Source organism: Tenrec ecaudatus, chromosome 9 (assembly GCF_050624435.1).
Source record: "Tenrec ecaudatus isolate mTenEca1 chromosome 9, mTenEca1.hap1, whole genome shotgun sequence".
NCBI lineage: Eukaryota > Metazoa > Chordata > Mammalia > Afrosoricida > Tenrecidae > Tenrec > Tenrec ecaudatus.
The window spans coordinates 149,257,205-149,282,517 of record NC_134538.1 but is presented as its reverse complement, the minus strand read 5'-3'; the positions used below and the strand labels follow the sequence as shown (position 1 = coordinate 149,282,517).

General features: G+C 42.5%; 1 protein-coding gene across 2 annotated transcripts in view; it reads right to left on the bottom strand.

Annotated features, from left to right (window-relative positions):
- Positions 1 to 18,345, bottom strand: part of KLHDC10 (kelch domain containing 10) — a 78,963-nt gene extending 60,618 nt beyond the window's left edge. For both annotated transcript variants that reach the window (XM_075558661.1, XM_075558662.1), the window contains exon 1: positions 18,091 to 18,345. In XM_075558661.1, coding sequence (XP_075414776.1) covers positions 18,091 to 18,253 — 163 coding nt within the window. In that variant the 5' untranslated portion in view covers positions 18,254 to 18,345. The remainder of the gene's footprint in view (positions 1 to 18,090) is intronic.
- Between the last annotated feature and the right edge of the window lie 6,968 nt (positions 18,346 to 25,313).

Below are 25,313 nucleotides of genomic sequence, written 5' to 3'. Positions count from 1 at the left end.
AAAGGAACTATCTCAGAAGCAGGAGTAGGGTTCTTTCTTACACTACCAGCAAGAGTCAGAAGCAGAGTGAGTCTTTTAGAGCTTCTCCGATCCAGGAAACAGCTTTGACACCAGAGGAGTGGGTGACATGACAGAGTAGAGCAAGTAAAGCTGAGTGTTGGGGGACAGGAGGCTGGTTGTGGAGTGGTTGCCTCTGAGCACTGAATTGGTGGGGGGAAGGGGACGGGGTGGACTGTGTTTTGCTGACTTGTGGAGCTAGAGCTGAGTGCCTTCAAGTTGAGGCTTAGAGTGGAATGTCATGCCCTTTGGGGATTTATTAACGTCCCTAAAACAGCTTTGTAATGTTGCCTGAGCATTTCTCACCTGAACTGCAATCTGTTAACTTCCCTAATAACTCTATAATCATATGCCTGTGAGTACTGTGTGCAGTGGATTGTAAAACCCACCAGTAAAAAGTACTGTGGGAGACAGGGCAGTTCCCTTACTTACCCTATTACATAACATAAAATGCATCGGGGGTTTTAAATTACAGGATAACGAGGAGATGAGCAAACGTTAATCCAGTACTCTGCAGCCTCTCTGGATATGGGATTAGTGCATTTGTGGTTATACACACGAGAGCTGTACCCTGTTAGGCAAAAGTATGACTTGGTTACTGTCTCTATTTAGAAATTAAGTTATGATTTAGGGAGATGCATGAGCTGCCAAGTTGAAAAGGGGTACACTGTGAGGACTCATTTTACATGTTAACTGGGTTATGATAGCCAGCTGTTGGTTAAACACTAGTTTGTTGCTATGAAGTACCGTATATTCTCAAATATAAGCCAACCCAAATATCAGAAGAGGCACCTAATTTTACCACAAAAACTGCATTAAAAATGTGCTGAAAAAGTCGGTTTATATACAAGTATATACAGTATTTGAGTGTTTAGTTTTTTAAACCTCACTGCCATCAAGCCATTTCTGACTCTTGGTTGACCCTAAAGGACAGGGCAGAAGTGAATCTGTGAGCTTCTGAGAATGTATCTCTAATAGGAGAAAGTTCTTTTTCTCGAGGAGGGCCTGGTGGTTTGAACTGCAGACCTTGTGGATCACAGTCCAATGCATAACCACTACACCCTTCATAATGTGGCCAAGTCTCATCCAACTCATCAGCTGAAGACCTTAAAAGCAAAACCAGAGATTTTCCAAGGGAGGATTCTGCCTCCTTACTAAAAATAGATACTCTGCCAGAATTTTTCTCTCCCACCAACTGACCTGCTGATTCAAGACATAAGACTGCCCGAATTCCCAGCCTATCCCTGACGTAGGGATTTTGGACTTCATAGCCCTCACAATCGTATGTCAATTCCTTAGACTAAACCTATAGACCTACTTGTCTATCAATGGTTCTGCTGCTTCAGTAAAACCTAAAATAGATTTGGCATTTCTGTTCTATAATTTATATTAGAAATTCAGCCAATATAATTAAAACTGGGAGGGAAAAGGACAAAAGAAAAGGTGCTCACTATAAAAGGCTGATTTGATTTCATCTTTTGTAGCCATTAAGGTAAAAATATTATGTAAGCTTGGTCAATAAATAATACACTTAAAAGATAAAAATAACTATGTAAGAGACAGAGTGAAGAAAAAGCAGAAATACATTCATTTCTTATTTGTTGCTCACAGATTGTGATCCAAAAAATACTGTTGGGTATAATCTATTTCCAATAAAGATGTTACAGTTAATCACTAGAACCACCACCAAAAAAAAAGTCTTAAGAAGTTCCAAGATGGCTTCCAGGTAGAATCACCTGCCTGGTGTTCCTGCTGTTAGATCGGAAAATTAAGAGGAAAGGGAGAGAGGGACAGACCTCAAGCTAGTGCGCCAAGCCTTGAGGTCAACATACCGACGTGAAGCAGGGAACTAACAGCGAGGTTTTCAGTCGACCCCTCCCCAGAATGCACAACAGGGGACATCACTGAAGGTACAGCCTGGTCTGCCCAGACCACACGGGAGCAAACTAAGAGGGAAAAGGAGAAGTCAGCAGCCTGACCCACCAAGCCTTGAGAGCATTCCTGCTCAGAGCAACCAATGCACAGAGAAGACTGCAGGGCCAGCTCCACCATGAGACATGAAATGCCCACACTGACCCACAGTGCTCTGGGGAAGGACTGGAGACACAGTACAGGAACTGTGCCCGGTCTGAGCCCCCACACCGGGGCAAAGCATGAAGGGAGTGCAACAGAGCAGCAAGGGGAGCAAAGCAATGAAGTCTCCAAAGAATGCCAAAAATAGACTGACTGCTCACTTGGGGGGCAGGGCTTGGCACCTCATCAGAACTTATCGGAAAACATACGTAAGGGTCAGCAGACAGGCCAGGAACTATTTATAGGCCTTTCTTCTGCTGCTGCTTTTTTTCATGCTTATCTATGTAAGAAAGGTAAGATAAACAATCCCAAGGAGAAAACAACAAACTGACATTTCTGGGAGACATGGAGAGGGGGAGGAGGGAACCAACAAACCCAGGGACAGGGGAACAACAAGAGATCTAAAATCTATGGCGAGGAGGGTATACCTCGTGGAGTCTGGTCAATTGCAATGTAGCCCAGAAGAACTACTGAGTGCTGAAAGAAGGTCGAACATGATAGTGGGACAGGAGGAAAGTAAAAGGAAATAGAGGAAAGAACTAGGAGGCAAAACACATTTACAGAGGTATAAATATAGGTTTGTACATATGTAATTAGTATATAATGATGGGGATATAGGTTTATATGTACATGTGTTTTTTTTTTGTTTGTTTGTTTTTTGGGTTTTTTTTAACAATTTATTGGGGCTGATACAATTCTTTTCACAGTTCATACATATACATACATCAATTGTATAAAGCACATCTGTACAGTCTTTGCCCTAATCATTTTTTTCTCTTTTCTTCTTTTACATTTTATTAGGGACTCCAACAACTCTTACCACAATCCATACATATACATACATCAATTGTATAAAGCACACCCATACATTCCCTGTCCCAATCATTCTCAAGGCATTTGCTCTCCACTTAAGCCCCTTGCATCAGGTCCTCTTTTTTCCCCCCCTCCCTCCCTGTACATATGTTTATGTGTTAAACATTAAAGAAGCAGATGGGCAGTGGGCCTTGACTTAATACTCCCTCAATGCAAGAATGCTCTGTCTAACAACCTGGCATTCTGTGATGCTCACCTTCCTGACATGATCGCAGAAGACAAAATGGGTGCAGAAACAACTGTGGTACAGAAAGCTGATGGTCCCCGATTATTAAAAGATAAAGCATCTGGGGTCTTAAAGGCTTGAAGTTAAACAAGGGGCTATCTAGCAGGGAAGCAACAAAGTCTACATGGAAGCAGCACACCAACCTGTATGATCATGAGGTGTCCACAGGATCATGTATCAGGCATCAGAAGACCCAAAACAACCATACCAATGCGAATGAGTAGGGTTGGAGTGGAGACCCAAAGCTCATCTGTAGACAACTGATCCTTTCACAGAAGGTCACAGGAGGGGATGAGTCAGTCAGGGTGCAGTATAGCACCGATGAAATACACACCATTCCTCTAGTTCTTTAATGCTTCCTCCTCCCTATTATCATGACCCCAGTTCTACCTTACAAACCCGGCTAAACCAAAGCATGTACACTGGTACAGATAAGAGCTCTCGACATACAGAATCCAAGACAGATAAGCCCCTTAGGAACAGTAATGGGAGTAGTGATAACAGGAGGGTAAGGGGAAAGTGGGAAGAAAGGGGGGGGGGGAATCGATGAATAAACCGACACCAACCTGAGAGGGACGAACAACAGGAATGTGGAAGGGAGACAGTGGATGGTGTATATGAAAACAGTAATATTTTATAATTTGTCAGGGATTCACAAGGGTTAGAAGTAGGAAGAGAAAAAAGAGGAACTGATGTCAAGGGCTCAAATACAAATAAATATTTTTTAAATGATAATGGCAACATATGTACAAATGTGTTTGATACAATTGATGTATGGATTGTTGTAGGAGCTATAAGTACCCCCAATAAAGTGATCTTTAAAAAGACAAGTTTGATTACAAGGTATGTAATTTTAACAGGAAGTGTAACATGGATCATGATGACAGGGCTCAGAATGATAACAAAAGTCAGGGGCTTAAGCTGAACGCAAATGTTTTGAGAATGATGAGGGCAATGAATGTCTAAATGTGCTTTACACAATTGATGTATGTATGGATTGTGATAAGAGTTGTAAGAGCCCCTAATAAAATGATTTTTTTAAAAAGAAAATGGAATATGACCACAAAACAGAGACTGGCTACATCATTACATAACTGTCAAACCACTGAGAATCATGACCCACCAAAGTTGACACACAAACTTAACATCACAGCCAACATTTCTCACTTCACACCTGAGTGTTCCTTACTGCCAAATGTACACTGTTAAGCATGTACAATAGTTGGACAGCTGATTTCTGACTACTGTAAATGCAAAGTGTTACAAACAAGAGAGCTAGTAAGAGAGCAGCAGATGTATATGCTTACTTTCAACACCTACTAATACCCCTGAGTCAGAAAGATGATAACAAGGGGATAGGCAAAAACATTTAATGCAAATAACAAAAAAATGTAATACTTTTAAAAATATTTTTTAAAGTTTAAAGTAAAAGATAAAGGACAAAAATATATGGATGTTTAACTATGGATAGTAGACTCATAATTATATTCAAAATATTGTGAATGTTATGAAACTCATGTACCAAACAGTATATATTTACCAAGCAAAAGCTATAGAAAAAACAAGGGAAAAAAGACATTCATCTACCTCTATCAGGACATGACAAACCAAGAAGGCTAAAAATAAATAAGACAATAGAATGCTTTGTTGTTGCTGTTGTTGGGTAACATCTAATCAGTTCCAACTCATAGCAACCACATGTACAACTGAACAAAAGACTGCCCAAGTACACAAGGCTTAAATAACAATTAGCAAAGTGGACGGATAAATGCCACACTCTAACCTGAACACTAAAATTATCTTTTCAAATATGCATGCAACAATCACAAAAACTGAAGACAGAAAGGAAAACCTCAATTCTAGAAAAAATTCAGATAATATACTTAAAATGCATATGTACATAATGCATTTTAAGTATATTATATATATAATGATAGACAAGCCAAAATTAAAATGCCATTTGGAAATTTCAAAACTGTATTTAAACTGTTCTCCTGTTAGAGGGAAAATAAATCTGAAGTTGCAAAATTAAGTATAAAAATTTCATACGTGAAAGGTTGTGAAGCGACACCTGTGATGCAAGGTGCTCAAAAGAAGTATTACAATTAAAACACTTTAGAAAAATTAAGGAAAAAAAGCAAGCAGCCAATGTTAACTAGAAACTCAATAGAAAAATAAACCTAAAGAAAGATAAAAGATTTTTTAAATGGGGGTTAATGAGAGAGTAGAATTGATCTTTTTAAGGAGCCCAAGAGCTGGTTCTAAACAAGGGGAAAGGGCATGGCTCATACAAAAAAATAAGTGATAATGAGTAAATTGCCAGACAGTTTTTTTTTTAATTCTCAGAACCAGCTTGCTCAATTTCATGCAAATAATTTTGAATACTTGGATAAAAAAATGTATGCTTTTCTAGAATCATATATACTATCAAAGCTTTCCCCAAAGAGAAAAATTTTAAGCAGTTAAATTATACAAGTAATTTTCAAAAACGACTCCCCTAAAGAAAAAAACAGATCCAAATGATTTCATGGATAATTCAACAACGCCATTTAACCAGGAAAGTAAGAAAAGGCTGTGGTGTGGAGAAGGACAAATAGAAGAAAGCTTACTACTTATTTTTAAGAATATATCATAATCCAACAATGATAAGCCAAAATCAAACTCACTGCCAGAGTCAATTCTGACCCTGTAGGTCAGAGGCTTGTCGGTTTTGACATTGTAAATCTTTACAAGAGTGAAGCCCATCTTTCCCTTGCCAACAGGATATTCCTGTACACAAGACAACCACAAAGCAATTTCACATGCGTGATGCAAAATTCCTAAATAAAATTCAGCAAGGAAAACCAAGTCAAACTTTTAAAATAACATACCATGACAAAGCAAGTTTATCTGGAATGCAAAGATGGTTTCAGTAATACTAAATCGAATAATAGAATTCACCATATGATCAAAGGAGAAAAATCACAATTCCCAAATATAGGAAAGACATAATGAAATTCACTTCCATTTTGTATATCAAAAAGCCAGATTCAAGCTAATAGGAAAGCACTTGAGACATTCCATTAGAGCAGGAATAATCAAACTACCAGGATCCCCTACCACCTTATTGCTTAATGTATTTTTTAAGTTATTTTTTATTTTAACAAATCATTTCATTGAGCTCTTACAACAATCCACATATTCACTGTGTCAAGCACATTTGAACATATGTTGCCATCATCCTTTTGAAAATATTTTCTTTCTACTTGAGCCCTTGGTATCGGCTCCTCATTTATTACCTTCCTCCTGCTTAATATTTTTTAAAAGTACTAGCCAAACCAATTTGACAAAAGAAACAAGTACAAAAATGGGAGGGAGATTAAATTACCATTTACTTAGTGACTATGTGATTAACTGCAAAGCCCTACCAAAAAAATTAGAAAAGAATTAGAAATTATATTAGAATTCAAAAAATAATATTAGAATTCTCTTAGGTCACAGGTACAAAACGAATACTCAGAAACTAATCATACCCTATATTCAAACAAGATAAACACAGTGATAGGCCTCATTTATAACAACAGCAATAACATGACACGTGAAAGCTCTATATAGGGGGGGGGAAATCCCTTAAACGTTAATGAGGGGTGCAAAAGAAAATCTGAACACGAAGAAATAATGCATAGCCTGTTCTTGAACAGAAGCTTGGACTTCAAAAAGACACCAATTATCTCAAAATCAATCAATAAAAAAATGCAGTAACAATAAAAATAGCAGTAGCATGTAGACAGGGAGACTTAATCAGCTAATTCTAAGTTTCATGAAAGAGTCCTTATATAGGGCAAATGTTGCCACAAGAGGTGGCACCCAGAGGTGCCTCAAAAGAAACACCTATAAGTCTACTTCACAAAAATCAATCACCGAGCAAATGAAGAGGGAAGGATAGACAGTGGAGCATGTCCTGGCCCACCAAGCCTCGAGGACGACACTCCTGCTCAAAGCAGCCAATGCACAGAGAGGACCATAGGGCCGGCCCCACCAAGAGACATGAAGTGCCTCACTGATCCATAGCACCTCAAGGGACAACACTGGAGACTTGATCCGACCCCACCACAGCTGGGCAAAAGAGCAGCAAGGGGAGCAAAGCATGAAGTCCCCTAGGAATGCAAAAATTAGACTTGGGGACCAGGGCATGGCACCCCATCAGACTGGACTGGAAAACACCCCTAAAGGTCAACAAACAGACCGGGAACTATTAACAGGCTTCTATTTTTTTTCCCCATTGTGTTTTTGTTGTTGGGGGAGGGGTTTCTTTTTCTTTTGTTGTTTGGTTTTGCTCTGTCTTGTTTTGTGCTTATTACTGTCTTTGCGTATCTATCTAGATAAGACAGGCGGAATAAACAATCTGGAGGAGAAAACAACAACGGACTGATGGTTCTTGGGGGGGACACGGGAGGGGAGAAGGTGGGGAGGAAAGGAAGTGGGTGTTATACACACCTAGGGGCAAGAGAACAGTGATCTAAAATTGATGGCAAGGAGGGCATATGATGTCTGGTAGGGCTTGATCAAGGGCAATGTAACCAAGAGGAATTACTGAAACCTGAATGAAGGCTGGACATGATAGTGGGACAAAAGAAAAGTAAAAGGAAATAGAGGAAAGAACTAGGGGGCAAATGGGCATTTATAGATGTCTAAATAGAGGCATGCACATGTGTAAATATATTTATATGTAATGATAGGAAAATAGATCTAGTACATATGTTTATATGTTAAGTATTAGGTAGCAGACAGACAATGGGCCTCTACTCAAGGTACTCCCTCAATGCAAGAACATTTTGTTCTGATGACCTTGCATACAGTGATGCTCAGCTTCCTGACACAATCGCTGAAGACCAAATGGGTACATAAGCAAATGTGGTGAAGAAAGCTGATGGAAGAAGCACACTAGTCTGCATGATCACGAGGTGCTGAAGGGATCAGTTATCAGGCATCAAAGAACAAAAAATAATACCATTGTGTGCTCACCTCCCCATATGATCGCTAAAGACAAATGGGTGCATAAGCAAATGTGGTGAAGAAAGCTGATGGTGCCGGGCTATCAAAAGACATAGTGTCTGGGGTCTTAAAAGTGTGAAGGTAAACAAGCAGCCATCTAGCTCAGAAGCAACAAAGACCACATGGAAGAAACACACCAGCCAGTGTGATCATGAGATGTCGAAAGGATCAGGTATCAGACATCATCAGAACAAAAAATCTTATCACTGTGAATGAGCGGGAGTGCGGAGTGGAGCCCCAAAGCCCATCTGTGGGCAATTGGACATCCGGAAGGGTCTCAGGGAGGAGATGAGCCAGTCAGGATGCAGTGTAACAATGATGAACTTTCTTCTAGTTCCTAAATGCTTCCTCCTCCCCTCCCCCCACTATCATGATCTCAAATATCCTTAAATATCTGGCTAGACCAGGGGATGTACACTGGTACAGATAGGAACTGGCAACACAGGGAATACAGGGCGGATGATCCCTTTAGGACCACTGGTGAGGGTGGCGATGCTGGGAGGGTAAGGGGAAGGTAGGAGAAGAAATGGGGGAACCGATCACAATGATCTACATACAACCCCTCCTAGGGGGATGGACAACAGAAAAGTAGGTGAAGGAAGATATCAGTGTAAAACATGAAAAATAATAATTTATAAATTATCAAGGGTTCATGAAGGAGGGAGGGTCCGGGAGGGAGGGGAAAATATGAGCCAATACCAAGGGCTCAAGTAGAACGAAAATGTTTTTAAAATGATGGTGGCAACAAATGTCCTTGGCACAATGGATATATGTATGGATTGTGATAAGAGCTGTATGAGCCCCTAATAAAATGATTTAAAAATAAATAAATAAGTCACATTGGGGGAAAAAAATCAATCACCGAGAAACCTATGGAGCACAGTTCTTTTCTGACACATACGGAGTCGCCTTGAGTGTAAGTCAATCTGCCAGCACCTGATTTAAGTTTAATGGGAAAATAAGCAAGAATATTCATGAAAACCCTAATAAAAAGAATGGGGGAAGAGCTCACCACTCTCCACTCAACACACTCACTCACCACTCACTCACTGCGCACTCACCACTCACTCACTCACTGCTCACTCACCACTCACTCACTCATTCACCACTCACTCACTCACCACTCACTCACTGCGCACTCACCACTCACTCACTCACTCACAACTCACCCTCTTACCACCCACTCACTCACTCACTTACCACATATTCACCACTCACTTGCCACTCACACTCACTCACTCACTTATAACTCACTAACTCACCACTCACTCACTTAACACTCACTCACCACTGACTCACTCAACTCACCAAAAAAAAAAGAATAAAAATAACATCATTAGGTATGAATTGATGAGCTGATCAATGAAACAGAATAGAAATCCCCTGTAATAACCCCAAGTTAGAGGGCATTCCAAATCACTAGGGAGAAAGGGATAACTTACCTAATAAATAATATTGCAATAATTAAGTAACCAGCTGGAGCACGGTGAGGGAAAGTCCCAGTGGGCTGCAAAAGCAGATACCTGCAGTTTCGTCTGGATTATAGGCTACAGTACATAAGTCTTTAATTACTATACACTGGGGGGGCACGGTGGGTGCTGAGTAATTTTCTGGAAAGGGGGCAGTAGAGCAAATATGATCTAGAAGAAAAGTAAAGTTGAATTCCTGCCTCACTACTTTACTCAATGTATAGTGTGTCTGGATAAATGCATTAATTTAAAAAGAAAACCTTTAAGACATAAGAAGAAAATATAGGAATTTTAATTAGAAACATGAACGGGAAGGGTTCATGAGGGAGGGGGCAGCGAGAAGGGAAAAAATGAGGAGCTGATATTAAGGGCTCAAGTAGAAAGGAAATGTTTTGAGAATGATTATGACAACAAATGTACAAATGTGCTTGACACAATGGATTTATGTATGGATTGTAATAAGAGTTGTACGAGCCCCCAATAAAATGTTTAAAAAGAAAGAGAAACATGCATAGGTTTCAAAAAGTCCATGGGAAAATTCTATTATCTTTCATTCCATCTTTCCACAAACTTTTTGAAGGCCCCTCTTAGAGAAGGTCTTTCTTATGGCACAGAACTTAGAATTCATAAGATTGGTAAATTCAATTTTATATATGCATTTTCTATTGCTACTAAAATATATATGTATCATAAATGAAGTCAAAAGACAAATGAAAAAATGTGGGCAATATCTGCAGTGCATAACAAAGACAAAGAACTAATTTCGAGAGCACTTCCGCCCCCTCCCCCCCAACCACCGCCACACGAGGCTGCGGCGCACGATGTTGTCCAGTTTAATGAGGAAAGGGGCATATGAGTAAATCTTTTTCCTTCCTGACAGAAGGCGGCCCCAGGGTCCCTCAGCCAAAAGTTCTCTACTATACAGATTAACTGTAAAGCCTAGGGGTATGTAATACATAATATACCCTAAATGTGGTAATTGTTTTATTCAGTGGAAATGTTCTGTTCCATTGCTGCCTAAATGGACTTGTCTGAAACCAAAAAAAAAAAAGAACTAATTTCCTTAAGACACACTCCAAACCCAATGACACCCCATCATTCCCCATACACAGCCATCCTATCTAGAATTTCCAAGGTGGTCGATCTTTACGGGACCAGGCCGCCTCATCTTTCTCCCATTAGACAAAACATTCCCATAAATAATAAGAAGCATCCTACCAGAAAAATGAACAAAAATATAAACAAGTGCTATAAATAAAGGAAATGAATATGGCTCTTATACCAGTTGAAAATATGCCGAGTCCCACATGACTAGAAAGATTTACCTATCAAAAAGGCAATTTAGAAGAAGTTTGAAAACCCACTCTGTTACCAAGGATAGAGGAAATTAGCACTCTGAACCCCAACCACAGATGGTAAACTGGTACATCTATGGAACAAACTGACAATATTGATCGAAATTTAAATAGTGCACATCTTTTGGCCCAGAAATGGTATTTCTAGGAATTTTTCTACAGATGCACTCAATGGTGTATAAGATTACATATGTACCAGGATATTAATGGGATCATTATTGGTATCAGCAAGGAAATAAATATTTTAACTACCCATATAAACAGGAATTCTATAAGACCCCCACTTCCTCCTTACACACACACACACCTGTATTAGTCATTTCTGGAAAGGATGCACAAGAAACTGTGTCACTACTTCTGGGAAAGAAAGCTAGTAAACTGGAGTCAATGGTAGAAAGTAAAAATTAACCTGCACACTATGTCTTTTTCCACCATTTCAGCTTTATGCCACATGCACATAAGACGTAGTTCACATTTTTTGTGTTATTCTTTTTTTAATTTAAAAATAGTATTAATTTTACCCAGCTTCACCAATTGTCATAATGTTTCCTTCTTTCCATTGTCCAGTACCTATGCTTTTTTTTGCTTCCTCAGTGCCTATGCTTGACAAGCTTCCCAGATAACACACGACATTTTTTTTTAATTTTAACAATTTATTAGGGGCTCATACAATTCTTATCACAGTTCATACATATACATACATCAATTGTATAAAGCACATCTGTACAGTCTTTGCCCTAATCATTTTTTTCTTTCTTTTTTTACATTTTATTAGGGACTCATACAACTCTTATCACCATCCATACATATACATACATCAATTGTACAAAGCACATCCATACATTCCCTGCCCCAATCATTCTCAAGGCATTTGCTCTCCACTTAAGCCCCTTCCATCAGGTCCTCTTTTTTTTTTCCCCTCCCTCCCCTTTCCCCCCTCCCTCATGTGCCCTTGGTAATTTATACCTCGTTATTTTGTCATATCTTGCCCTATCCTGAGTCTCCCTTCCCCCCTTCTCTGATGTCCCTCTCCCAGGGAAGAGGTCACATGTGGATCCTTGTAATCAGTTCCCCCTTTCCAACCCACTCACCCTCCACTCTCCCAGCATCGTCCCTTACACCCTTGGTCCTGAAGGTATCATCCACCCTGGATTCCCTGTACCTCCAGCCCTCATATGTACCAGAACACACGACATTTAATGAAACTCACACAGGTAAGTGACAACAGTAACCAGGCTCAGTTTAATCTTGCCCCTGGGTTCTACCTCTTCCCTCTCACTATACAGAGAACCCTGCTCCTGGTTCTGCACTGGTTTCAACAAGATGGGGTTAGCAGACATATAGCACTTAGAAGCTATGAATTTCTTGGATGATCGGGCAAACACAAAATCACTAGTATAATTTAGGAAGCAGCAGGTAGATAAGAAGTTGCTCAAACAAAGTTTTACAAAACATTGTTTGTGCTGCTGCTGTGGATGGAGGGGCTAGTCCACTACTTCACATTTTTAAGAACTTGATTTTATCCATATGTTTAGAGTCAATGGGGCTAAAGGGAATGAACCACACAAATGAATCAAATTCAATAGACTGTGTACACACAATGCCAATGTATTAATGTAGAATTACATGTATGAGAGGACTTCCAAAATTCATGGATAAGTTCCATTATCTTTTCATTCCATTTTTCCACAGTTTTTTGAAGCCTGTGTGTGCGTGTGTATAAATGTAATCATGTGAATTAAGGAATGAAACAAATGTGAACACTGCCCAAAGGGAACTACACAGATATGTATGTACAGGAAGAAAATACCAACTCTCAGACAGGTGAGCGATTTGGGGGCGGGGGGAGGGTAGGAGGGTCAAGGGGGGCAGAGCAGTGGGATCAAGCTGCCATTCAATGGGACTTAAACAAGAGAGAACAGTGAGAGGAGGAAAGAGGTTCTTAGATGCTGGAGTAGCACATGCAAAGGCAGGGGGGAGCATGATCTGCCCAAATCCATCGCCACTGACACAATGGTGACGCACTGTGGCTATGCAGGACCCAGTAAAACTGCTCCGCAGGGTTTCCGAGGTCTACGGAAGCGGCCTCCACTTCTTGCTCCCAAAGAGCAGCTGGTGGGTTTGAACCACAGATCTTTCAGTTAGGGGCCAAGTGTTTGACCGCTGTACTACTGGGCCACCTAAGGATATTCCAAACACCAAAACAAAACCCAGTGCCATCAAGCCAATTTCAACTCACAGCAGCCCTATGAGATGGATCTATGGGGTGTCCGGGACTGTGAATCTTTATTTATGGCAGACAGCTGCCGCTTTCTCCCAAAAAGCGGCTGACAGGTCTGAACTGCCAACCAACCAACCACTGTACCACCAAGGCTCTTTATGATGGGCCCAAGGAAGTAAAAAAGGTCCAAGGGCAAAGAGTGGGGCCAGGAGGTCACGTAGTGATTTTAGGTCATGTTAAAATGTTTTGTCTTATCCTAAGGGCAATGAAAAACTAGTAAAGAGCTATAAGCAAGTATGAGAATAGATTTGTGTTTGCAAAAGATCAGGGTGCTATAAAAACTAGGGGATAGAAGATCTTTGGCAGTAATTATCTCAAAAGGGTGGTGGCAGTTACATAATCTCTCAACTTGAGCTAAGGGGTGGATTCTAGCCTGTCAGTCAGGTTGCAACTTGATGGCCTCATTTGGAGACACCACAAAGATAAATAGCTCACTGAAGACCAGACCCAGTCTCTCTCTTTGCCTTGCCTTTCCTGCTGTTGAAACACTCAGAGAGCTGGTGGAGACACACGGAGACCCGGGCCAGTGTTGAGATGCTTGCACTGCCATTAGATCCACGAGACCTTCTACCTACTGGCCTGGGATCTTCCTGCATTCGGCATCACTGCATGTGCTGTGTGAGTCTGAAGAAGAATTTATGGACTAGTAATGGACATACGGGCTAATATCAGACCTATGGATTGGATCTGGACTGGGCTGGATGTTTTAATATACAATTACTCTGATAAAACTCTCTTTTACACACAAGGGTTTACGATCCAGAATATATAAAGAACTCCCACAATTCAATAACAGAAAGAAACAAAGTTTTTAAATGGGCAAAGGACTTGAATAGAAATTTCTCTAAAGAATATATACACATGGCCAAGCATGTGGAAAGATGCTCAGTATCACTAGTCATGAGGTAAATACACAGCCACAATAATATCCCGATTCATATGCCCACTGCCATCGGGTTGATCCCTACCCCTGGCCACGGTCCAAAGGGTTCCAGTGCTGTATGGACTCTTTGCAGGAGCAGACACCAGCATCTTCACAGCCCTTCCCCAACAGCTGGTGGCTTTGAACCACTGACCTTGCAGTTAGCAGCCCAATGCCTCATGCACAGTGCCACCAAGGATTCTTTCTCTTACCCACAAAGATGACTAATGGGAGAAAAAACAAAATAGCAAGTGTTGAGGAAGCTGTGGAGGTCTTAGAACTCGCCTCCACTGCTGCCCAGCACGTCAGACAGGGCAGCAGCTACAGAGAGCAATGCGCAGCTCCTCAAGAGGCAGAGCACGGGAATCGTCCAATCCCAAAAAACCTAACTCCGTTTCACCAAGTCAATTCTGATGCACAGCAACCTGCAAGAACCAAGGAGAGCCACCCCTGTGGGTTTCCTAAGTGTAACTCTCTGAGGGGGAGCCCTCATGGGGTAGTGGTCACTCTCTGGATTGCTGCCCACCAGCTCAGCAGTTCGAAAGCACCGGCTGCTGCTCCTCAGGAGGGCAAGGATTTCTGCTCCCATAAAGAGTCACACCTTCAGAAACTCACAGGTGGAATCACTCAATGGCAGTGAGTTTGGATCTGTTTGTTTGTTTTTAACTCTTTATAGGAGTAGAAAGCCTCATCTTTCTCCCTCGGTGCAGCTGGTAATTTCAAGCCGCTGACTTTGCAGTTAGGAGCCAAACACGTAACCTACTCTGCCACCAAAACCCAAAACTCACTGCCATAGAATCAATCCCGACTCAGAGAGACCGTACGTAGGATTTCCAAGACTGTAAATTACCATGGGAATACACAGTCTCATCTTTCTCCCTCAGAGATGCTGGCTGGACTCCTATGTATGTGCCCAAATAAGTGGAGAATAGGGACTCAGTTACTTATAAACAAGCGTTACTGCAGTATTCACAATACTCAAGAGGTAGAAACAAGCCACTTGCCCATCAACAAATGAAGAGAGTAACAAGATCTATATAACTCACACAATGTAATATCACGCAGCCATAACAAAATGCAAAGGTGAGGAACTATATTAAAGGGTCGTGGCATTAGGAAGGTTGAGAACCACTGCTTTAGCTGAAACAAATCAGACACAAGGGTACATGGCCCACTTTTGTGAAATACTCAATATGCAAATGCAGACAGACAAAAGTTATTAGTGGCTACCAGGGGTGAAAGAAGGCAAAACAGAGCGTTAGCACTTCAGAGGTATGGAATTTGTGTTTAGGTGGATTCAAAGGCATTTGAATGTCAGGAATGGCAATATCACTGAGCTGTGATGCCATATGACACTTAAAATTATTCAAATGGCTAATGTTGTTATATGTTTTACCACAATAAAAAAAATAGATGGCCAAGAAGAGAAACATGAAGACTACTTAGCAAGCTACCTCAGGAGACCTGTGTGAGGAATGACGGCAGCCTGGGCTGATGTGATAGCAGAGGTAAAACAACTCGGGCTCAGGGACGGGTTCCACCTGAAGGGCCAGGAAGAGAGCAACACTGAGAAGAAGGCTAGGTTCCGGCTGCGTAACTCGATGGATAAAGGGACCACCACTCCGAGAGAAAGCACCCCAGATGATCAGTGGTCTGTTTTGTTTCACTGAAGGGGAAGGACGTTAAATGCCTACTATCTGCAAGCCTTAGGAGAAATGGGCGTGTGTGTGTGTGCGCGTGTGTGTGTGAGTGTGTGTGTGTGTGTGTGTGTGTGTGTGTGTGTGTGTGTATGAACAGACTCAGAGTTCTAAGCTGAGCTAAAGCCAGTTCCTGTCCATGCACGTCCTTTAAAAGGCAGGCAAGGTTTGGGCGCCAGAGTGGGTCACAAACAAGCCCAGATATTCCTGTTCTTCCCTATGACCTAAACTCTAAATTTCTCAACACAGAACCTCTCAATCAAGTTGCTTAAAATGCAATTCTCAGAAGGATAAAGAATCGACTGGAAAAGGTTGCAAAGGATCTACTGGGATGCTTCCTCATTTTCAGAGGGAAGAAAAGGCAGAGGCGGACTTCTTGGGCAAGGTGGGATGAAGCATCAATCAGGGGGAAAGAAAAGGCCGGTGAACTCCCTTCCCCCATCTCCAGTTTGGACAAGGCTATCTCCACCTCCGGACAAATGGTTGTTCTTGGCTGGTGTGTGAAGAGAATGCAAAAATAGCTCCACACCTAAGTCCCAGGGCAGAAATAAATAACAGCTTCCACTGCCACCGGGTGGTGGAAGTGGGAAAGTACATCAACCAGGTTCCTGGAGTCTAGGAATGCCTACTGCAGGCTACTGAAGCCCTTGTAATGCATGTAAGATCAAAGACCTACAGAAGGTAAACTGCTGAGTGTCCTCGGTCTGAAACAGATCTTCTAAATCAACAAACAAAATGGAACTTTTCATAATTAACTAACTTAGAATCAAATAAAGTACTTCTCTCTCCTTTTCCATGTTTAAGATAGCATATTTAGCAATTCTAGGCCGCCCAGTCTGATGCTACTGTCGCCATCTCCACTCCTGGCATAGTTGGCATTTTTTTAACTTCCAACCGCCTCAATTTGAAGTTTAAGGGTGTATCTAAAGGAGTTTGCTCGTGTCCATTTCTAGTCCGAATCCACAGCCTTCTCACAAACATACACAATGGTCTCAATGGATATGCAGAATTCCCTTTGTGATCGCCAAGCTAATCAAGGAATAATTTTTAATGACATAGAAGTACTTGGGCCTGGTAGTAAACACATTTAAAAACCATCATGTTCTCAAAACTCATCAGCTAAGCAAATATACCACAGATAGCATCAACTTCAACATTGCTGACAAGAAAACAGAGTCAATGGTTAAGGCACCATTCCTGGTACTTCTCTTCATGGTGGAAGTCAGCATGCCCTACATATCGTTACTTTTCTGTGCCTCATGGCCTTCTCTATGTCTCTTCCACTACACTGACTAGTCACTTAAACCGTGCCCTACACATATTTATGGGTTTGGTTTGGTTTGGCTTCTCTCAAGACATCTGAACTGAGAGATCAGGGGTTTTAGGTTGAAACAGGGAATAAATGCATTTGGATACATTTGGCCAGTTCTCAATCAGTTGTTTCTACACCGTGGATACATCATCACAATTCTGTCACTAGGTAGATGTGTGATCTTTGTTTTCACTCGCCCTTAAAATCCAGACACCACGATCCAAAGTCTGTCTCTGGACATTGCAACATAGCCATAACTCGTGTTTGTTTGTTTGTTTTAAATCCTCCAGCTTCTATGTCCCAGCCCCTACCAATTAGGCCACTTTCTCCTCCTTTCTTCCGTGTCAGAATTCCTAACTCTGGCACACTCGGGGTGGTTTTTTTGGAAGACGCTTCCGCCCCCGCCCCCTCCTCCGCCTCCACCGCCTCCTCCGCTCAAGGTAAAAACCCTTTCGCAAACCATTCCCCAAAGAGGTGCCAATGTCTTTCTTCTCCAAGATCAAACGGCAGACGGGGAGGGGAATGAGAATGTCACGGAGACAACAGCCTCTCCTCAGACACAACTCCCGGAACAGAGTTTTTTCCACGGAACAAAAATACTTGTTCGTCGTAGTGCCCCAATTTCCTCTCTGACCTCAAAGACACATTCCCATAGCCTCTAGTCCCCCACCCCGCAGCCGGTCCCTCCGCGACGCGCTGGGCTTGCCTTTCCCCCTGGCAAGAGACAGGGAACCAGGGAGAAAAGAAAGGGTGGCAGCCACCTTCCCGCCACGCCCACCCCTCCGACTCACCTGGCAGGTGCGGCCGCCCGGAGAGTTGCACGAAGCGGTTGAGCTGGCCGGTTCCCCGACCCCCGCTGCCCCCACTGCCCCCGCCGGCCCCGCTACCTCCGCCGCCGCCTGCGGCGCCTCCTCCCCTCCGGCGGTTCCTGTCCCAGCCCTGGGCAGCCGACATGACCCGCTAACGACTGCCGCAGCCCGGTCTCGGCAGCCCCTGGCCCGGTGGCACCAGCGGAGCCTCCTTTCAGGGCTCCTCAGGAGACCTGGGAGACGGGGCGGGGGGGAGCGCCCGGGCCTCGTCAGTGACCAATGGCAGACCGCCTTGGTGACAGGTAGCCAATGGACAGTCGTCTTCTTTGCAAGTGGAGGGAGGCGGAGAGAGACGTGGTAACCATAGCTATGGCTAAAAAAAAAAAGTCGGGGCGAGAAAGACCGAAGCAGCCACTCGTCACTTGCATCGACCGCTTCGGCGGCTCCTGCGGGGTCAGGCGGGCCAATCGAGGGCCGAGTGAGCGAGGCCAAGCCTGCGGAGAGATTCCCAGCGAGTGCTGTGACCTCCCCAGGTGGCTTTAGGATCCAGGAACACTTTGCTGTAACATTGAAATCAAAGAGGATATGCACATATTACACATGTGGGGCAATACAGTGCGAAGATGGCTGACATCGTTTACCCTGTTTGTTGGTACAAAGAATTCTCTGGGAAGGGGGAGGGAGGAAGAGGTGAAAAAAAAATGGGTAGAGTTAAAGATTTAAAATATAGGAATGAGGTATCCCCGTCTTTGATTTGTCTTGTCTTTCAGTCAACTTGGACGTGCTCTTCCCAATACAAGCCACGACCCAAGTAAAAGAACGTTTTAAAAGCTAGTTAACAAGCTTGGAAAGATATTCTATCTCACCAGTAATCATAGAAATACAAACTAGACCCCAGTAGAAACCATGGCTGGCTTATGGCCTTGGTAGTTGCTGCTGTTGTTAGGTGGTGTCCAGCCGAATCCAACCCATAGCAACCTCATACACCACAGCAGGAAACGGCAGCCCAGTCTTGCGCCAGACTCATTGTCTGAGCCTATTGTTACAGCTATTGAACTAGTTTGTTCTGACTCTTCATCAAGCATGATGGCCTTCTCCAGGGACTGGTCCGGCCTCAAAACCTGGACAAAGTATGTGAAAGCTTAGAAAGAAGTATCTGTGATTCTTCCAGGGCAAATGTGTTCATTTTTCTGGCAGTCCCTGGTATGGGACGCTAGGGGCAGCATCCACTTGGTGACTGTGAGTTTCTTTTCTTTCCATCATGGTTGTTGGATCAGGCACAGCCTGTTGTTAGGTAGGACCCAGTCGGTCTGACTCATAGTGACCTATGTACAACAGAACTAAACACTGCCCGATCCTGTGCTATTCTCACCATCCTTCTTATGATTTATTAGGGCTCATACAACTCCCATCACAGTCCAGACATACATCAATTGTGTAAAGCGCATTTGTACATTCATTGCCCTCATCATTCTCAAAACACTTGCTCTCTAGCTAAGCCCCTGGCATCAGCTCCTCATTTTTCCCCTCCCTCCCCGCTTCCCTCTCCCTCATGAACCCTTGATAATTGAGAAATTATTTTGTCATATCTTCCATTGTCATAAAACTATTTTCGTTGCTACTTCGTCGCTGTCATTTCGCTACTGTTAGGAATCAGGCGACCCCTGTGAAAGGGTCGACTCCCAAAGGGGTCAAGACCCACAGGTTGAGAACCGCTGTGCCATCAAGGGTGAACCCACCGATACAGGCAGCAAGCTCAGGGGAAAGGCTTGTTGTTTTCATCTTCGATCTGCGACAGGAATGGACTATCTAGGTGTCACAATGGATGTGTTTGGAAGCACATGGATTAAAGACTGAAGATCTTATTCAGCTTCGAATGTCAAAGCAATTGTGTCCTGGCCCTGTGGTTACTGTCCATGCTGTCAGGCCCTCTGGACTGTGTCCGCCCCAGCACAGTTAAGTAAACCATTTGATTTTCTGATTCAGAATATACATCATGGGTCCATTTCAGTTCACTAAAGCCTCAGATGTCAACTTGTCGGCGTCCCATTTCGTTTTTCACCACTTCCAGTTTTCCTAGATTCATACTCCTGAGGCTGGCAACTCTTGCTTCTCATTTTGAGTCGTGCCCCATCAGCAAATGACGGTCCCGAAGGCTTCCCTCCCACAGGCTTGACTGCACCGGGGCCATCATGTCGACCGACTTGACTTTGAGAAGGTCGTATTTTAACACGGGAAGGGGTGGGCGCTCCTCTCCTGAAACTCTCTCTGTGATCATACTCTGCTTCTTTCCCTCAGTTTCTCAGTGTCTGGCAATGTTTTGATTCTGTCCGTAGGTTTTCCGTGCTAATTCCTCAAAGGTGGACAGCCGATTCCTTCTTCATTGTCTGTTCTTGGTCTGCAGCCTCTTCGCGGTCTGAGACACGGGTGGCACAGCATCCTGCATCACGGTTACACAGGAGCCACCACAGTACGACCAGTTGGCAGATCGTGGTGGTCCTGGCACTACATGAGTTTCCGGACATCCGTTCTAAAGACCAAGCTCTGGTCTCAAAAACACTCACTGCCATTGAGTCGATTCTGACTCATGAGGACCCGATAGGGCGGAGGAGAACTAACTGTCCCTGTGGGTTTGTGAGAGGGAAATTTTGCATGGCAGTTGTCAGCCTCATCTTTCTCCCACAGAGCAGTTGAAGGTTTCAACCTGGCTAGCAGCCCAGAGGCAACCCAACTCACCATCGGGGCTCCCTAAACTCGGTAATGGTGCTTTGTAACCCAAACGCTGAAGAAGGATGAAACTTTTTTTTAAATACTTTTATTGGGGGCTCTTACATCTCTTATCACAATCTATACGTCAAGCACATTTGCTCCTATGCCGCCATCATCGTTTTCAAGCCTTCTCTTCCCACTTGAGCCCCTGATATCTGCTCCCCATTTCTTCCCCCTCCCTCCCCCGCCCACCCACACAAACCCTTGATAAGTTATAGATTATTTTTTCCATATCTTACATCGTCCTCCATCGCCCCTCACCCACTTTTCCGTTATTTGTACCCCTGGGAGGGGATTCTAGTTTGGTCCTTGTGATCAATTCTCCCTTTCTCCCACCACTCTCCCCTAATCCTCCTGGTATCTCTACTCTCCTTGTTGGCCTCCAGGGGTTTATCTATCCTGGATTCCCTGTGCTCTTATCTGTTGCAGTGCACATGCTCTGGACTAATCTGATTTGAGGTCATGATAGTGGGGTGAAGGAAGTACCAAAGAGCTAGAGGAAAGTTGTGTGTTTCATTGGTGCTATACTGCACCCTGACTGGTTCATTCATATGTTTTTATTTTAACATGATTTAATGGCTGTAGTTTTTGTTGTCATTCTGAAAATGTCATACTGCCGTGCTACTTAATCATAATGCTACTTACTACGTTACTTAATTGCTGCAGGCTGGTGACAGCAGGCAAAGGCTTCCCAAATGCTTAATGAGGCGCTAGCCTGACGTCACACCGTGACCATCCAAAAGTCAGTTCCCAAGTATTTCTAGTGTTCTGAGCCCAAAGAAAATCAGATGTTTGAAAAGGAAACGATCGATCGTTTTTGAAGTGGTGTGAATGAGCCAATTGCATATGACCTGGTTTCCTTTGTCAATCGGATGGAAAGCTTGAGACTAGAACTAGAAATGTTTGTTTCAACATCCGCAATGGAAAAAAAAAAACACCACCAAGTGCAGATATTACTTCCTATTCCGGATTCCAGCAATCATTGGTTTAGAGACTCACTTAGGCAGATGTACAGAGTACCAACCTCACTCCCAAGTGAACAAGACAGGTTTATGAAACTATCAAGTGACATCTCATTACAGCGACCTTCGCAGAATGCTGCCTGGTAGTTTTCATGACATAGTAAGTCCCATCACCCTGATCAAGGCTGTCTTGTCTTTTGGGTGTGACGTGAACAGGCTTTCTATGCAGGCACTAATATCACTGAGACTAAATCACAGGCACAGGCACAAATGCAACTGAAAGCCTGAGCCCAGCCAGCGCGGCTGATTGCCTTTCAACAAAGCAACATCGCTCATCACAGCCAATGACTGTCTCCACAGCGAATTGTTTTGCATTTAGAGTGGAGGGATGTTTACATTTTAGTCTGATTTTGTTTTTTTATGAGCACCATGCACATAAGGAGTCGCTAAGTAAGTTAGGCCTTTAAGTTATGTGTGGATTGTAACAGCGTGTCAACAGGGAGGAGAGAGGGCTTATTTTCCCCTTGAAGGGCAGGCGAATAAAATTAAAAGGTGGAATGGACATAACTCGATTTTAAGAAACCCTGGCCACCAAATTACCCTTCTTGCTTAGGTTAAATTGGATTTGTTGCCAGAAGCCAATATAATCATAATCAGCACACTCTCTCTGGAGTGAAGGAGTGTAGCTGGCACTAGGGGACAAGCCCCAGTTTGAACCAACCAGCCGCTCCACAAGAAAAAACCTGGCGGTCTAGTTCTACACAGATTCATCATCATCTTCATCTCTGTGAGTCTGGGTGGACTAGAAAAACAAATTCACAGACACTCATATGGGTACAAGAAAGAGTATATCAAAGAGTGATTATATATTAAGAAAACATCCCAGCCCAGTCCAGGTCAAATCCATAAGTCCGATATTAGCCCGTATGTCTGATACCAGTCTGTAAATTCCTCTTCAGACTCATGCAACCCATGCAAGGACGCCGAATGCAGGAAGTTCACAGGCCAGTGGGTGGAAAGTCTTGTGGATCCAGTGGTGGTGGAAGCATCTCAGCACTGGCATGGGTCTCCACATGGCTCCTCCAGCTCCAGGGCCCTGGCTTCATCAGCATAGCTCCAGGTGGCTTGTCAGCAGGAATGTCTCGCACAGACAGCCTCATCTTTCTCTGGAGGATCGCCCGGGGGTTCTAACTGCTAAGTAACACCCCCCCCCACACACACACACACCATAGCTGAGCTCCAGGGCTGTAAATGTTTATGGAATCTACCTGCCTCATCTGTCTCCCCCCAGAGTGAGCTGGTGGGTTACACCTGCCCACCTTCCAGTTAGAAGCCTGATGCTTAACACCTGGTGCCATCCATAGTCCCTACAGATTGTCACCTTGGCCACCTTACAGGGTAGTCCTTACTCTGTCCTATAGGTTGACGATGAATTGGAACCAATTCGATAGCACCTAACAACAACAAAGAATTGTGATGAAAAGATGCCAACAATAAGGTGCAATACAAGTGTGTAAGACATTTACTCCACAAAAATAGATTTGTTTTTTTAAAAAATAGATTTGTAAGCAATGGTTTTTAGTCAATCAGTAGGGAAAAGTGATAAAATAATAACAATAATAAAATGGGAAGTTTTTATAGCACCAAGTTGAGGCCAATAGCTGCTTGGCACGGTGGAGGAGGGGCAGTGAGCAAGGAGGGCAGCTGTCCAGGAGGAGACGGATGGACACAGCGGCTGCAGCAATGGGCTCAGACCCTTGTGAGGATGGGCCAGGACTAGGCAGTGTTCCCTTCAAAGAGGCCTGTGATTTGTAGGGACTGACTCGAAGGCGCCCCCAAACGACAGCCCTGCAAAGCTGCTGTTCATCGCTGCCCCAAAATGTTTGCTCCTAAACTGAAACATGAAAAAGCTCACTGCCATCCAGTGGGGCCCAACTCATCACCAAGGGGGAACTGCCCCTGTGGGTGGGTTTCCGAGGCTGTAACTCCGTTTGTAAGGTGACCAGATGTCCCGATTATTAACAATTTGTCCCGCGGCATTTTTAAAAAGTCCCGATTTTTAGAAAGAATGCAGGACAAGCCAGGGAGCGGCGGGAGAACGGGAAGGAAATATACGGTTTTCGGCTGCCATGTGGCTGTTTTGCCAGGATATGAGTTTTATATTATCTTTGTTAATTTTAAAATGTTAAACTTTAATAATAACAAATAATTGCTGAGAACTGATTATCGAGAACTGCTTATCAAAGTTTGCATTGTTGATCAATTGTTAGAATTCAACCACCATTGTTTGGAATTAATGAACAATGGCACTTTTTGGCATTGGCAATGATGAAAACATTTTGTAACTGTCTCTCAGACGATACACATCGTACTGCGTGCTAGTGCTAGTTAAACAAGTGATGTCCACAAATCAGCTAGTCAGATAATTTAGGTAAATAATTTATTTCATAAATACATAAATTTTCTTGAATTTAGCAGACAGTACTCGTATTATTTATATTTTATAGTGGCGGCAAAAAGTCTAGCGCCAGCCTTGAAAGTGACACGACTTACGTTACAGCAAATTCAGAGAAAAAATAATGCAAGTTAGTATTGTTATTATTTAGAAAGAAATATAGGCTTAAAAATTAAAATAATTTAAAATATATAGTTACTTTATAACAATCAAATTAATTTAATTTATAAACTAACAAAATGTGTTCATGTAATTATGTACCAACTTGCTGTGTTTTTAAGCAATATGTATACAATAGTTTATAATTTAAAATTTTTTTAGTTTTTTTAAGCAATATGTATACAATAGTTTATAATTTAAATTTTTTTTAGGTTTTTAACATAATGAGTAAGAAAAGAGGATGCAAATTCAACGATGATCTAAGAAGTGAATTTCCTTTTATTAAAAAAACCAAAAGCAATTACATGGTAAAATGGGAGAAATGTAATGGTGAATTTTCTATTTCGCACAGCAGGAAGAATGATATTTCAAAGCACTTGGAGACACAGAAACATAAAAGATATTTAAATACGGCTGCATCTTTCTCCAAAATACAGGAATTTTTTCAGAAAACAACTTATGGAGACGAAGAAAAGAAATTAGTATTAGCAGAAGGACGTATGTCTTTTCATGCTATTAATCACAATCATTCCTTTAGATCTATGGACTGTACATCACAACTTGTCAAAAAGTTAATCAACAAAATATTTGCCTGTGCTAGAACAAAATCCGAGGCAATTGTGTGTAATGTGCTTTCCCAGATGCATTTTCAGAATTAAATAAAAGTCTAGAAAAAATTAATTTTATATCCATATATTCAGATGCATCTAATCATAAGGATATAAAGTTATTTCCAATGATTATTAGATTCTTTGATTCGGAAACTGGAATAGAAATTAGAATTTTAGATTTCATTTCTGTGCCCGGCAAAACTTCTGAAATAATTTTCAGTTCCATTATTAATATTTTGGAAAAAACTA